Source organism: Camelina sativa, chromosome 14, assembly GCF_000633955.1.
Source record: "Camelina sativa cultivar DH55 chromosome 14, Cs, whole genome shotgun sequence".
Lineage (NCBI taxonomy): Eukaryota > Viridiplantae > Streptophyta > Magnoliopsida > Brassicales > Brassicaceae > Camelina > Camelina sativa.
In genome coordinates this window covers 10665929-10678937 of record NC_025698.1, presented here as the reverse complement: position 1 = coordinate 10678937, position 13009 = coordinate 10665929, and the positions used below count along the sequence as shown (strand labels likewise).

General features: G+C 30.4%; 1 protein-coding gene across 1 annotated transcript; it reads left to right on the top strand.

Moving 5' to 3' along the window:
* LOC104740878 lies at positions 11487-12970 on the top strand. The gene is made up of 2 exons (XM_010461602.2): positions 11487-11853; positions 12423-12970. The coding sequence occupies exons 1-2, from the start codon at positions 11589-11591 to the stop codon at positions 12767-12769; spliced, it is 612 nt and encodes a 203-aa protein (XP_010459904.1). The 5' UTR covers positions 11487-11588; the 3' UTR covers positions 12770-12970.

Genomic DNA, 13009 nt, shown 5'->3' with positions numbered 1-13009 from the left:
GCCCATTAGTTTAATCCCTATATTTGTAGGGAGCGGGACTCGTTCCCAGGTATAATGGTGTCTTATGCATTAAATATATAATTTTATAAAATATATAGAATATATAAAATTTCTACTATTATTTTGTAACAACAAATCAAAATTTACTTAAATATTTCTCCACGTTGAATTACTATATAGTATGTTTATTAATTCAACTTGATTTGATTTTTTTTTCGGTTCAATTCAAACCAAACGAGAACCGACTGTGTTTGGTCTAAACCAAATCACCAATCGTAATGTATGTAGTATATTTGGGTCTTTTCTTTTATCTTGTTTTTTTTGGTAATGTTTTGTTGACATGCATACACTTATTTTATGGAAGTATTTTATTTCATTATAACAATGAAAACGTACATATTATATGTCAGACGAATATAGTTATATCAACCAAATACATACGTACATATGTTATATACATTAATTATGCAGAAAATAAAAGAATAATTTAGGAGTTTCCGTATTTCAGGACCATTGCCATCAGTTGCATAAAATTCCATCTACAGGATGTTGAGTCAGACGCATCACCAGGAGGGATAATAAAACCATTTTCCTTATCGATTAGTTGTTTATTGCAGCATTTTTTGCAGGTTTCTTCACATATTGTAAGAGTAGGTTTTTTCGGCGATTTCGAACACTGTTGGAGGCAATGATATTCAAATCGTAGTATATGGGTCTTTTCTCTTATCTAGTTTCTTTTTTGTTTGGGAATGTTTTGTTGACATGCATCGACGACACTTGTTTTATTTATGGAAGCTTTTTACTATTACATAAGAACAATGAACACGTACATATTATATATGAACGAGTATAGTGATATCAAACAAATACATACGTACATATTTTATATACGTTAATTATGCAGAAAATAAAATAATAATTTAGGAGTTTCCGTAATTCAGGACCATGGTGGCCATTTCCAGTTGCATGAATTCCATTTACATGGTGAAGGATGATTCAAATTATCTTCCCTACCGTTTTGTTGTTTGTTGCAGCCTTTTTTGCAAGTTTCTTCACATACTGTAAGAGTAGGTTTCTTCGACGATTTCANAGCACTGATGGAGGCAATGCTTCACACACATTTCTATATTGTTTGAATGAACAATGTGTACCGAAAACATCATCGTCAATATAGTTACAACCATAAAAACACTCCATGTTTTCTTCAACGATTGAGTTGCCATGTTACAACTCTTTTTCTTTTTCACCCTCTGTTTATAGTTATGAAGAAGATGATTTGGTTGGTAATGTTAGGTTAGTCTTGGTGTTTTATATAGTAAAACTAGTGCTGTCCATTTTTAGCAACAGGCTTTAAATTTTGGTTATTGTTTCTCTCTCGTGTGATGTATACAGCCAATTAACTTTGTACAGCTTAGTTGTGTTTTACCTTTTTAGTTAACAAATTACTACCATGAAATAACAAATTTTGATATATATGGCATTTTGGTTTATTCTGTAACCACATGTTGTTACAAATATTTATTTGTGGGAGCACACACATATATATATATATATATATATATATATATATATATCAGTATTCAATAATATATATTGGAATAATGTACTTAAATGCATGCATGGTTCAGTAATATATGTGAATGAATGCGTACCATCATTATAACGTAATAAGATCCAAATCTAAATCGGTTAAACTTGATCGCAACACACAACCAATCCTCATAACCCAAGCTAAATACGTTCATAGGAACCTGTAGCAACCAATCCCAGCAAGAAAGACACACAAAACAATTACAAACAAGCAAGAACAAGGAAATCAAAGCTTAGATTAGCCATGATCATGCACTCACCTCTTTGCAGGAAGATTCAGACCAACAACAACGAATCCAACCTTCCTAGCAAGTTTCTAACTCTTTTCTAGCCTTGGATCTCTCAAGAACATCAAGGAAATCTCCCAATCTCTCTCTAGAAACTCAAAACACTTTTCTCTCTTTTGTTTTTCTCAAAAATGGCGTGAAACAAAACCAAACACGACCTAGGTTGTTTTCTCCCTTTAAAATCTCGGTTCAATGGTTTTCCTTAAACCAAACCGGTCCAAATCGATAATTAAATCGAACTGGTCGAACCAGAGAATATTGGTGTCGACCGACACCACCATAGTGTCGATCGACACCCATCCCAGAAAACCAATAATTGGTTCGCGGATGTTACAGTTGGAGCTCATATTTAATCTTTTTTATTGTTTCAAAAAATTGTAATGTTGTATTACAGATGAGGACAACGAAGATCATATATAAAGAGTAATAATCTCTATGATACCACCAACCACAATCTAGGGATGTGATTAAGGAAGGTCTCAACTTCAAACAAAAAAATAAGTGATTTTTAAAACTCGAGATAAATCTAAGAAATTGGAACAGAGCTACAACAGTGACTACTATATCAAAGAGATTCTCCAGAAAACAAAAAAGTCAGAGTCTTTAGATTCCAGTGAACAAATTGATCAATCCAAAATATAGAAAAAGGAGAAGATGAAAACAGAGTATGCTCAACGAGGAATCCAGAACCTTATCAATCATAAGATCTGAATCGAATGGGTAAAGTTTCGGTTTTTTTTAATAGTTACCGAGAGGCGTAAAACGAAGAAGAGTGATAAAGAGAGGGACACTTCAGACTTCAGACTTCAGAGTCTCCTCGACGGATACAGAGGCGGAGGATAACTCCGGCGGAAGACGAGACTAAGGATCCTAATATATTTATTAATTTAACCTTTTACATTTTAATTCAACTAAACGAGAACCGACTGGGTTTTGGTCTAAACCAAACCAAACCTTTTTTTTTGCCGATACAAATTGATGATATTCATCAATCGTAGTCTATGAGTTCTTTCTCTTATCTAATTTCTTTTTTTGTTTGAGAATGTTTTGTTGACATGCATAGACGACACTTGTTTTATTTATGGAAGTTTTTTACTATTACATAAGAACAATGAACACGTACATATTATATGTCAACGAGTATAGTGATATCAAACAAATATATACGTACATAATTTATATACGATTAATTATGTAGAAAATAAAAGAATAATTTAGAAGTTTCCCTAATTCAGGACCATGACCATGGTGGGCATTTCCAGTTGCATGAATTCCATTTACAGGGTGAAGGGTGATTCAAATTATCTTCCTTACCGTTTTGTTGTTTGTTGCAGCCTTTTTTGCAAGTTTCTTCACATACTGTAAGAGTAGGTTTCTTTGACGATTTCGAGCACTGATGGAGGCAATGCTTCACACACATTTCTACATTGTTTGAATGAACAATGGGTGCCAAAAACATCATCGTCAATATAGCTACAACCATGAAAACACTCCATGTTTTCTTCAACGATTGAGTTGCCATGTTACAACTCTTTTTCTTTTTCACCCTCTGTTTATAGTTATGAAGAAGATGATTTGGTTGGTAATGTTAGGTTAGTCTTGGTGTTTTATATAGTAAAACTAGTGCTGTCCATTTTTAGCAACAGGCTTTAAATTTTGGTTATTGTTTCTCTCTCGTGTGATGTATACAGCCAATTAACTTTGTACAGCTTAGTTGTGTTTTACCTTTTTAGTTAACAAATTACTACCATGAAATAACAAATTTTGATATTTATGGCATTTTGGTTTATTCTGTAACCACATGTTGTTACAAATATTTATTTGTGGGAGCACATATATATATATATATATATATATATATATATATATCAGTATTCAATAATATATATTGGAATAATGTACTTAAATGCATGCATGGTTCAGTAATATATGTGAATGAATGCGTACCATCATTATAACGTAATAAGATCCAAATCTAAATCGGTTAAACTTGATCACAACACACAACATCTCTTAGCTCAAAAGAGACGTAACTATGCAGGATCTCGATCGATATCGCTATATTGTCGTCTTATCCTATTTGTTTCTTTCCTTTTCCCATGTGACGCTAGCTAAAATGTTCGATTGAAAACACTTAACAAAAAGAAAAGCTTTAGAATTTTTTTTTTTTTAAATTAAAGACTCTCGAACTGAAAACAGTGAAGTGACCCACAAATATGATACAGTAAAATCTTAATAAATTGATACTCTTTGAATTAATAAATTCTTTCGGTCCCAAGTTGGTTGAGTGTAAAAATTAACTGAATTCGATAAAATAATAAAATAATAATATTTGGAAATCTTATGTAAACATATGGTCCTATTAGTATTATAAATTAATAATGATATAAACAAAAATATATATATAAGAAAGATTAGTGAAATTTGATTCTAGTTCTAGTGTTATTTTTCTATTCTTGAATTTGCATTCTTGTTGGAGCTTATATTTAATCTTTTTTATTGTTTCAAAAAAATTTAATGTTGTATTAGAGATGAGGACAAGGAAGAGCATATATAAAGAGTAATAATCTCTATGATACCACCAACCACAATCTAGGAATGTGATTAAGAAGGTCTCAACTTCAAACAAAAAAGAAGTGATTTTTAAAACTTGAGATAAATCTAAGAAATTGGAACAGAGCTACAACAGTGACTACTATATCAAAGAGATTCTCCAAAAAATAAAAAGTCAGATTATTTAGATTCCAGTGAGCAAATTAATCAATCCAAAATATAGAAAATGGAGAAGAGGAAAATAGAGTATGCTCAACGAGGAATCCAGAACCTAATCAATCATAAGATCTGAATCGACTGTGTAAATCTTTTTTTTATAAATATAATTACCGAGAGGCGTAGAACGAAGATGAGTGATAGAGAGAGACACTTCAGCGTCTCCTCGATGGATACAGAGGCAAAGGGTTAACTCTGGCGGAAGACGAGACTAAAGATCGTAATTGTTAAAATTTAATCATATTATCATGTGGTATATTACAAAAATGTCATTACATTTTAATTAAATAACTAACAAAAGAAATTCTTAAATTGGTTTATAATATAGGAAAAAAATATTTTCGAAGTTATTTAATAAAATTAGTTAACAGATTGTATTTATTTTTTCAGAAATCTTAAGAAACAATAACAAACTATTTAGAACAATTATAAAACTAAGATTAAGTATTTAAATATCTTAATCGTTTAATAATTACATATATATTTTAAAACTAAGATACAATATTGCTTATATTTTTAAAATATATCTATATACTTATTTAAGTAATGCTGTTAGAACTGTAACCAGCTTTGATGTGGCATATTACAAAAAATACTTTTGTATTTTAATTAATCTAATAACTAACAAAACAAAAGTTTCTAATTTTTACAAAATTATAAAACAATATTTTTAATATTATTTAATGAAATTATTTAATACATTCTATTGCTTCAGAAATTTTACAAAACAATAACAAAATATTTAATGGGCTAAAACTTATTTTTTTGATACGCAATATTCACTATAGAAACAATACTAAGTGTATAATGTTGACAATATACATATACATAATCTAATTATAATTTGTAAATTTGGTATATTAAGATCTTTAAACACTATCACATCGATTTGTAATACTAGATCACATGTCAATACATGTTTTCTTGGGTTTTATTTGCAGACTTTACCGAATGTATAATTAATGAATTTGATATTGCACCCAAACCAAAATAGTAGTACCGACTACGGGTCAAAATCAGAGTATGAATTTAAATAAATTAAATATATAATTTTACAAAATATATAGAATAAATAAAAAATCTACTATTATTTTGTAACAAACAAATCAAAATTTACTTAATTATTTCCCCATGCTGAATTACTATATAGTATATTTATTAATTCAACTTGATTTGATTTTTTACAGTTGAATTCAACCAAACGAGAACCGACTGTGTTTTGATCTAAAAAAAAATCACCAATCCTAATGTATGTAGTACATTTGGGTCTTTTCTTTTATCTTGTTTTTTTTTTCTTGGGGAATGTTTTGTTGACATGCATAAACGCCCCATCAATTTTACAATACCGACCTAACAGGACCAGTATCCACCATAAAAACCACTTTTTTTATGGAAGTATTTTATTTCATAAGAACAATGAAAACGTACATATTATATATCAGACGAGTATAGTGATATCAAACAAATACATATGTACATATGATATATACGTTAATTATGCAGAAAATAAAAGAATAATTTAGGAGTTTCCGTAATTGAGGACCATGGCCACCAGTTGCATAAATTCCATCTACAGGATGCGGAGACAGGTGCATCACCAGGAGGGATAATAAAATCATCTTCCTTATCGATTAGTTGTTTGTTGCAGCCGTTTTTGCAAATTTCCTTACATATTGTAAGAGTAGGTTTTTCGGTGATTTCGAACACTGTTAGAGGCAATGATATTCACCAATCGTAGTATATGGGTTCTTTCTCTTATCTAGTTTCTTTTTTTGTTTGAGAATGTTTTGTTGACATGCATAGACGACACTTGTTTTATTTATGGAGGTTTTTTTACTATTACATAAGAACAATGAACACGTACATATTATATGTCAACGAGTATAGTGATATCAAACAAATATATACGTACATAATTTATATACGATTAATTATGTAGAAAATAAAAGAATAATTTAGAAGTTTCCCTAATTCAGGACCATGACCATGATGGCCATTTCCAGTTGCATGAATTCCATTTACATGGTGAAGGGACTTTCAAATTATCTTCTTTACCGTTTTGTTGTTTGTTGCAGCCTTTTTTGCAAGTTTCTTCACATACTGTAAGAGTAGGTTTCTTTGACGATTTCGAGCACTGATGGAGGCAATGCTTCACACACATTTCTATATTGTTTGAATGAACAATGTGTACCGAAAACATCATCGTCAATATAGTTACAACCATAAAAACACTCCATGTTTTCTTCAACGATTGAGTTGCCATGTTACAACTCTTTTTCTTTTTCACCCTCTGTTTATAGTTATGAAGAAGATGATTTGGTTGGTAATGTTAGGTTAGTCTTGGTGTTTTATATAGTAAAATTAGTGATGTCCATTTTTAGCAACAGGCTTTAAATTTTGGTTATTGTTTCTCTCTCTCTCTCTCGTGTGATGTATACAGCCAATTAATTTTGTACAGCTTAGTTGTGTTTTACCTTTTTAGTTAACAAATTACTACCATGAAATAACAAATTTTGATATTTATGGCATTTTGGTTTATTCTGTAACCACATGTTGTTACAAATATTTATTTGTGAGAGCACATATATATATATATATATAATATATATCAGTATTCAATAATATATATTGGAATAATCTATTTAAATGAATGCGTACCATTATTATAACGTAACAAGATCCGAATCCAAATCAGTTAAACTTGATCACAACTCACAACATCTCTTAGCTCAAAAGAGACGTAACTTTGTAGAAATCTCGATCGATTGCTAGCTATTGTATCGTCTTATCCTATTTGTTTTCTTGCCTTTTCCCATGTGATGCTAAAATTTTCAATTCCCCTTATGCTATTGCAGTACAAGAGGTATCAATCCTAAATGAGATCTTGTGGTTTGTGTGACTTGGTCAAGCTTGATTGTTGTAGATCTCTTCTAGGGTAGATGATCTTAATGCTGATTCTATATCTGAGAGGGTAGAGTCTGATTTCAAGCTTCTTAGCATCACACCAATGTTTAGGAAGCATAGATAAGGCTAGATCTAGAGCTTACCATTAGGCTTGCTAAGAGATTAGAGGTCTTGTTTGGTTTGAGATGTATTGCTTAATGCCTGCTTGTGTAGATTCTTTACTGTGTGAGAACAAGTCTAGAATTGCATAGGTTTGATTGTTTCTTGACCATGAGAGTGGGAGAAACTTGTCTTAGATTAATATGTCTAGAGGTTAGCTCAAAGTTTGCTTGAGATTTGTTGACCAAGTTAGATAACCACAATGATTAGTCCATCCCATGAATCCATCCTCAGGACCTTCTTTGTTTATTGAAATCTTAGTCTTAATCCTGTTGCTTGCTTGTTGTTTGATTGGATTTAGCATTACTCTGTTTTTATTGCATTGCTCTGTTTCTGCGTCTAGTCTAGCTCGACCACCCACTCGACCTACACTCGGTCGAGTGCTGCTCGAGTTCATCCCCAGAACTCTGTGTCTATGATTTGTGTTTGTCTTGTTTCATTCCTGTTTCATTCCAGTTGCATACATTTAGTTTTCAGTTCATTAATTATCTTGCATTAGTTCATTAGTAGTAGTCTCTGTTTCTGTTCTTGCTTTATCACTGTTTCAATCATTCAGTTTCATTTGCATCTAGTTGTTAGTTCTTGTAGTTTATTTTCTGCATTTTACATTTTCTTCCTAGGATTGTTAGTGACAAACAATCTTTACATTTGTCTTAACTTAGAATATATTATCTATTTTGATTTCAAATATACTAATCTCTATATCGCTCCAATTTTATCGGATGTCCCCGAAGGAATTTCAAATATACTAATCTATAAATCTAGATGTAGTTAGAAAATATTAATTTGAAAATTAATAATTTTCATTCACCATCGAAATATATCACACAAATTTAAACTTTAAAATATGAAATGAATTACAAAATAGATAATAAATGTTTACTAAATTACTAATTTGACTAATTTTAAAAATGCAAATGTAGTCTTTACTATTAAAAATGATGAATTTAAAATTGTTAAAATCTAAAATAAAATTAGTAGTATAGTAATGTATAAATAGAACTCAATAAAACACACAGTTTTATTTAAAGAAATAATACAACTGAATATTGAAAATGCACACAATAATAACGAAGAGGTTGAGCGTACGTGGCAAACTAACAAAAAAAAATAAAAAAAAAGCATCAAGGTGACATGTCGAACTTGGGCACTCTTACTTATAGAGTGGCACACTATTACCAAATGAGCTAGGAGACTTTATTCTATAGTAAACTGAGCTAGGAGACTTTATTCTATAGTAAACTCTTAAGAAATATTTAAAGTTAGTGTGAAAATATTTTAAGTTAGTGTGGGGCACGTGCCCCACCCATTATCACTATAGATCCGCCTCTGTCCATATTGGTTTGAGAAACACTGTTATTAATTAAGTCATATACTACTAATAGGTTTTTGATCATTGTGAGCAGTATAGTGTAAAGGAAGTATGTGGGATGGTCTAATTGAAAAAGTGATGATACATTGAAACTCATCACTACACAAACATATCACCTGTCAATGTCTCTCTAGTGTTTGGGTCTTTAGCTCTTGATATTGAAGCTTGTCTTCTTCTTTTTTATTTTTTTTAGATCACGTGAACGCTCAATTTTTTTGACCAACAAATCAAATGGACCCCTTTTTATGTTCACATCCAGAGAGACCCCAACTTTTAAAAATGAGGTCAATCTAGTTCCCAAACTTTAATCATGATTTATTTAGTTACTAAATTCCCATTTGGATAAGCACGTGATTTGAAGTTTGTGAAGACAAATAGTAGCAGAAGACTTATAGTTTGAGCAATTTTCAAGATGATTAGAAAATAGGGAGAAATTTCATCAAACCCTAAGCTAAATCTGATCTTTTGTTTCGCCCAAAGAAGAAAGAATTGCATATGAAGCGATATATAGTCTTTGATAATGGAGAATTGCCCATGTGATGTGAGAGAGCCATTTTATAAATTGAGCAGAAAACATAATAATTCTCTCACACGGAAATAAAATGACAACTAAAATAATTTATACATCACATGAGTCTATCCATTTACAATTATCAACTCATTTTGGTTTGAGCTGAAATTTCACAATGATTTATATATCCATTAATTGTAAGGTAACAAAAACATGAAGTAAAAGTGAGGAGATATAGAATTGAATATATTGTCGAATATGGAGAATGACCTCCAAAATCACTCACTCACTCACACATATCAAAGAATGATGACTTGTATTGATGGGTCCCTGAATATTCGGATACATTCTTTTTTGGAACTACTAATACTACAAGTGGATGCTTCTCGTCCAACACGTCCAAAAACTCTTAATTTTGATTTTTTCTCAACAAATAAATATATTTATATATGAATTCTTTGTTCACAGTTATCTTTAAAAAAAATTATAATGGCTAGCTAGTTATATATAATATCTATTTCACATGCCACGGATCCACAAGCGATCGATCAATCATCCTTCTCGAACCATCTGTTCCATTCTATATCTGGTAAGACCAGAACATGCTTCGTCGAATTGGCTAATTAAACAACCTATATCTGATGTTCTAAATATTAGTAGTGACTTGTTGAAGCAACAACGTTCCTAGATATTAAAATCGGTTTTTAAGTATTTGTCTGACCATCATAAATTTATAAATACTTTTTTTTTGTTAAAAATTTGTAAATACTTTGGTATATATTATATCTCGAATACCCGTAGGCAGTAGCGGGTCCAGAACAAAAATTTATCTGGAACACAAATAATTTATTATTAATAATATTAAATATATATAATAAAATATTAAATATAAAACTTTAAAATTCTATTTTATTGGTTTTTAAATATATTTAAATTGCATAGTAAATATATTTAGAATTATATAATAAAATATTAAATACAATAATTTAAAATCCTATTTTTATTGGTTTTTAAATATATTTAAATTGCATAGTAAATATATTTAGAATGAAATTATATCTAAAGATATATTATTTAATATTTATACATATTTAAACTCTTTATATTTTTGTGAAATAGTTTAAACTCTTTGTATATAAGATAAATTACAAAAAGTGATAGTATGTTATACTAATTTACTAGTTTTGTAATATTTTAAAAAATATACAGTAGAAAAAGAAGGATAGTTGTTGAGAAAAAAGTAGAAAAAAAATATATAATTGATATTTTTTAAAATAATATGTTGGTAAGTATAATAGGATAACACTGATCGTACGTGGGAAAGAAACACAAAAAAAAAGCAACCAAAAAGTTCAAAGAGTAGTTTCGAACTCGTCACCTAAGAAACTACATGGGGCACTTAACTACCAAATAAACTATGATAAATAATTAAACAATGGTTAATCAGAAATATTTTATTATTAGCATGGGGCACGTGCCCCACCCCATATGCACGTAGATCCGCCCCTGCCCGTAGGCCATGTCATTATAAAAGTACCAAGTTCGAGACCTTTTCTTTTATAACAGGTGCATGACTTATACTTGCATATCATCAAACAAATACAAATTAAACTCTAAATCTAGGGTATCACTATTATACTGTACACACTAATTAATTTTGTAAATTGTCATTATCTGAAAACAATGATGTCAACAAAATCTAGAAACTAAAACGAGCTTAATGGATTGGGAATTTATATATTAATTAAAATCATGTCATATCGAAATCTCTATTTCCCTTTTTTTTTTTTTTTCATAAAGGCTTATCTACTTGGAATTCTTTTTTTCTCTTAAATTACTTGGAAATAATATGAAATATATTTACAAATATATTCGATATATTATAAATTACAAAGCTTCAATTTCAGACCAAAGCCCCATATCCTTTTGTTACATATATTTCATCTTTCTCTCTCGTCTCCCTCTCTAGTCTCTTCTCTCATCGGAAGTGAAGAAGATGGATATGTACAAAGATGATAGCTCACCATACTGTTATTTCCATCCAAAAGAAGAATATGTTGGAGTTTGTCCACTCTGTTTGAATGAGAGGCTTCTTGTTTTAGCTTCAAAACAGAGATCATCAAGAACTAAACACTCTTCCTCTTCACCAATCATCAGCCTCCCCAAGATCTTCGCCTTGAGCTCCCTCCTCAGTCGCCTCGATCTCCGTCACCGTAAATTCCATCCCTCCTCCGATCTTGACGTCTCCACAAGCCAAGAAGGTACACAATTTTTATTTATTTATACTTCATACTCGCATAATATATAACATACATACATCTTATAATTAATAATCAGTTTTAATAAAAATAAAAATAAATACTTCAAGATCTAATTCCTATTAGTTATTTTCTCTTTCTTTCTTTCTTTTGGTTTGTCAAGACTCAAGAACACACAGTATTTTCCGTTTTCCAAAAAAAGATTTTCAACTTCTCCCACACAATATTTTAAAATTTTATAATATAAATCTATGTGTATGTGTGTGGAATCATGAGATGATTCTTAATTATTTGTAACGATGTTCATAATTTTCTGTTTATATTCATATAGGCACTACATAGTATATACACATACACATTTATATTAGACTCATTTTTTTCAGAAAGGAGTTCATATTAATATTATTTTAGATCGGGCCAGCTGAAAATTTTGTTTTACTCGATATAATGAGTTGTGTGCTATACGGCTAATTATCTTTTATAGTTGGTAAATAATGTTGTTTTGTATGAATATTGTACAAGATTATCAATTTTATTATTGAAATTCTGAGAGTTTCATATTTTGTTTTCAGATTCTTTCATATCAATAAAATTCGAAAACAATGGAAACGCGTCGTGGGAGAAGAAAGCAGTAGTGACAACAAAGGTTTGTGTAGACAACACAACAAACCCAACATGCAAGAAGCAGCAATCCCCTATAACGAGCAGCACCAGTATCGTAGAGCACACCACTGCCAAGTCATCGCTTAGGTGGCGCAAGCGGATTGGTCATCTCTTCCACGTTATCAAACTCAGGTCAGGATCGTCCACCACTTCTTGTCACGTGGCATCATCCAAGGTCGAAGGAGCCAAAGTGAGGAAACAGGGTTGGATGGTGAGGACCTTAACCAGAAGAAAATCCAGGAAAAGTAAAAGTTGATGATTTTTTTATGTCATATATAACTAATTATTACATTTAAAAAAAACAAATACTTTTCTATATATTTTTTGTAGTTTACTATTTTGGTTTGGTCGTTTTTTCAATGATTGATGCTTCTGTTCGAAGAAGAATTATGTGAAAGTATTTTCTTTTGTAAATAATGACAATACATGGTTTGAATCGATTGCATCCATAACTAAATTATTGAATTAGTTTTAGAGTTTTGCTTAAATATGTATT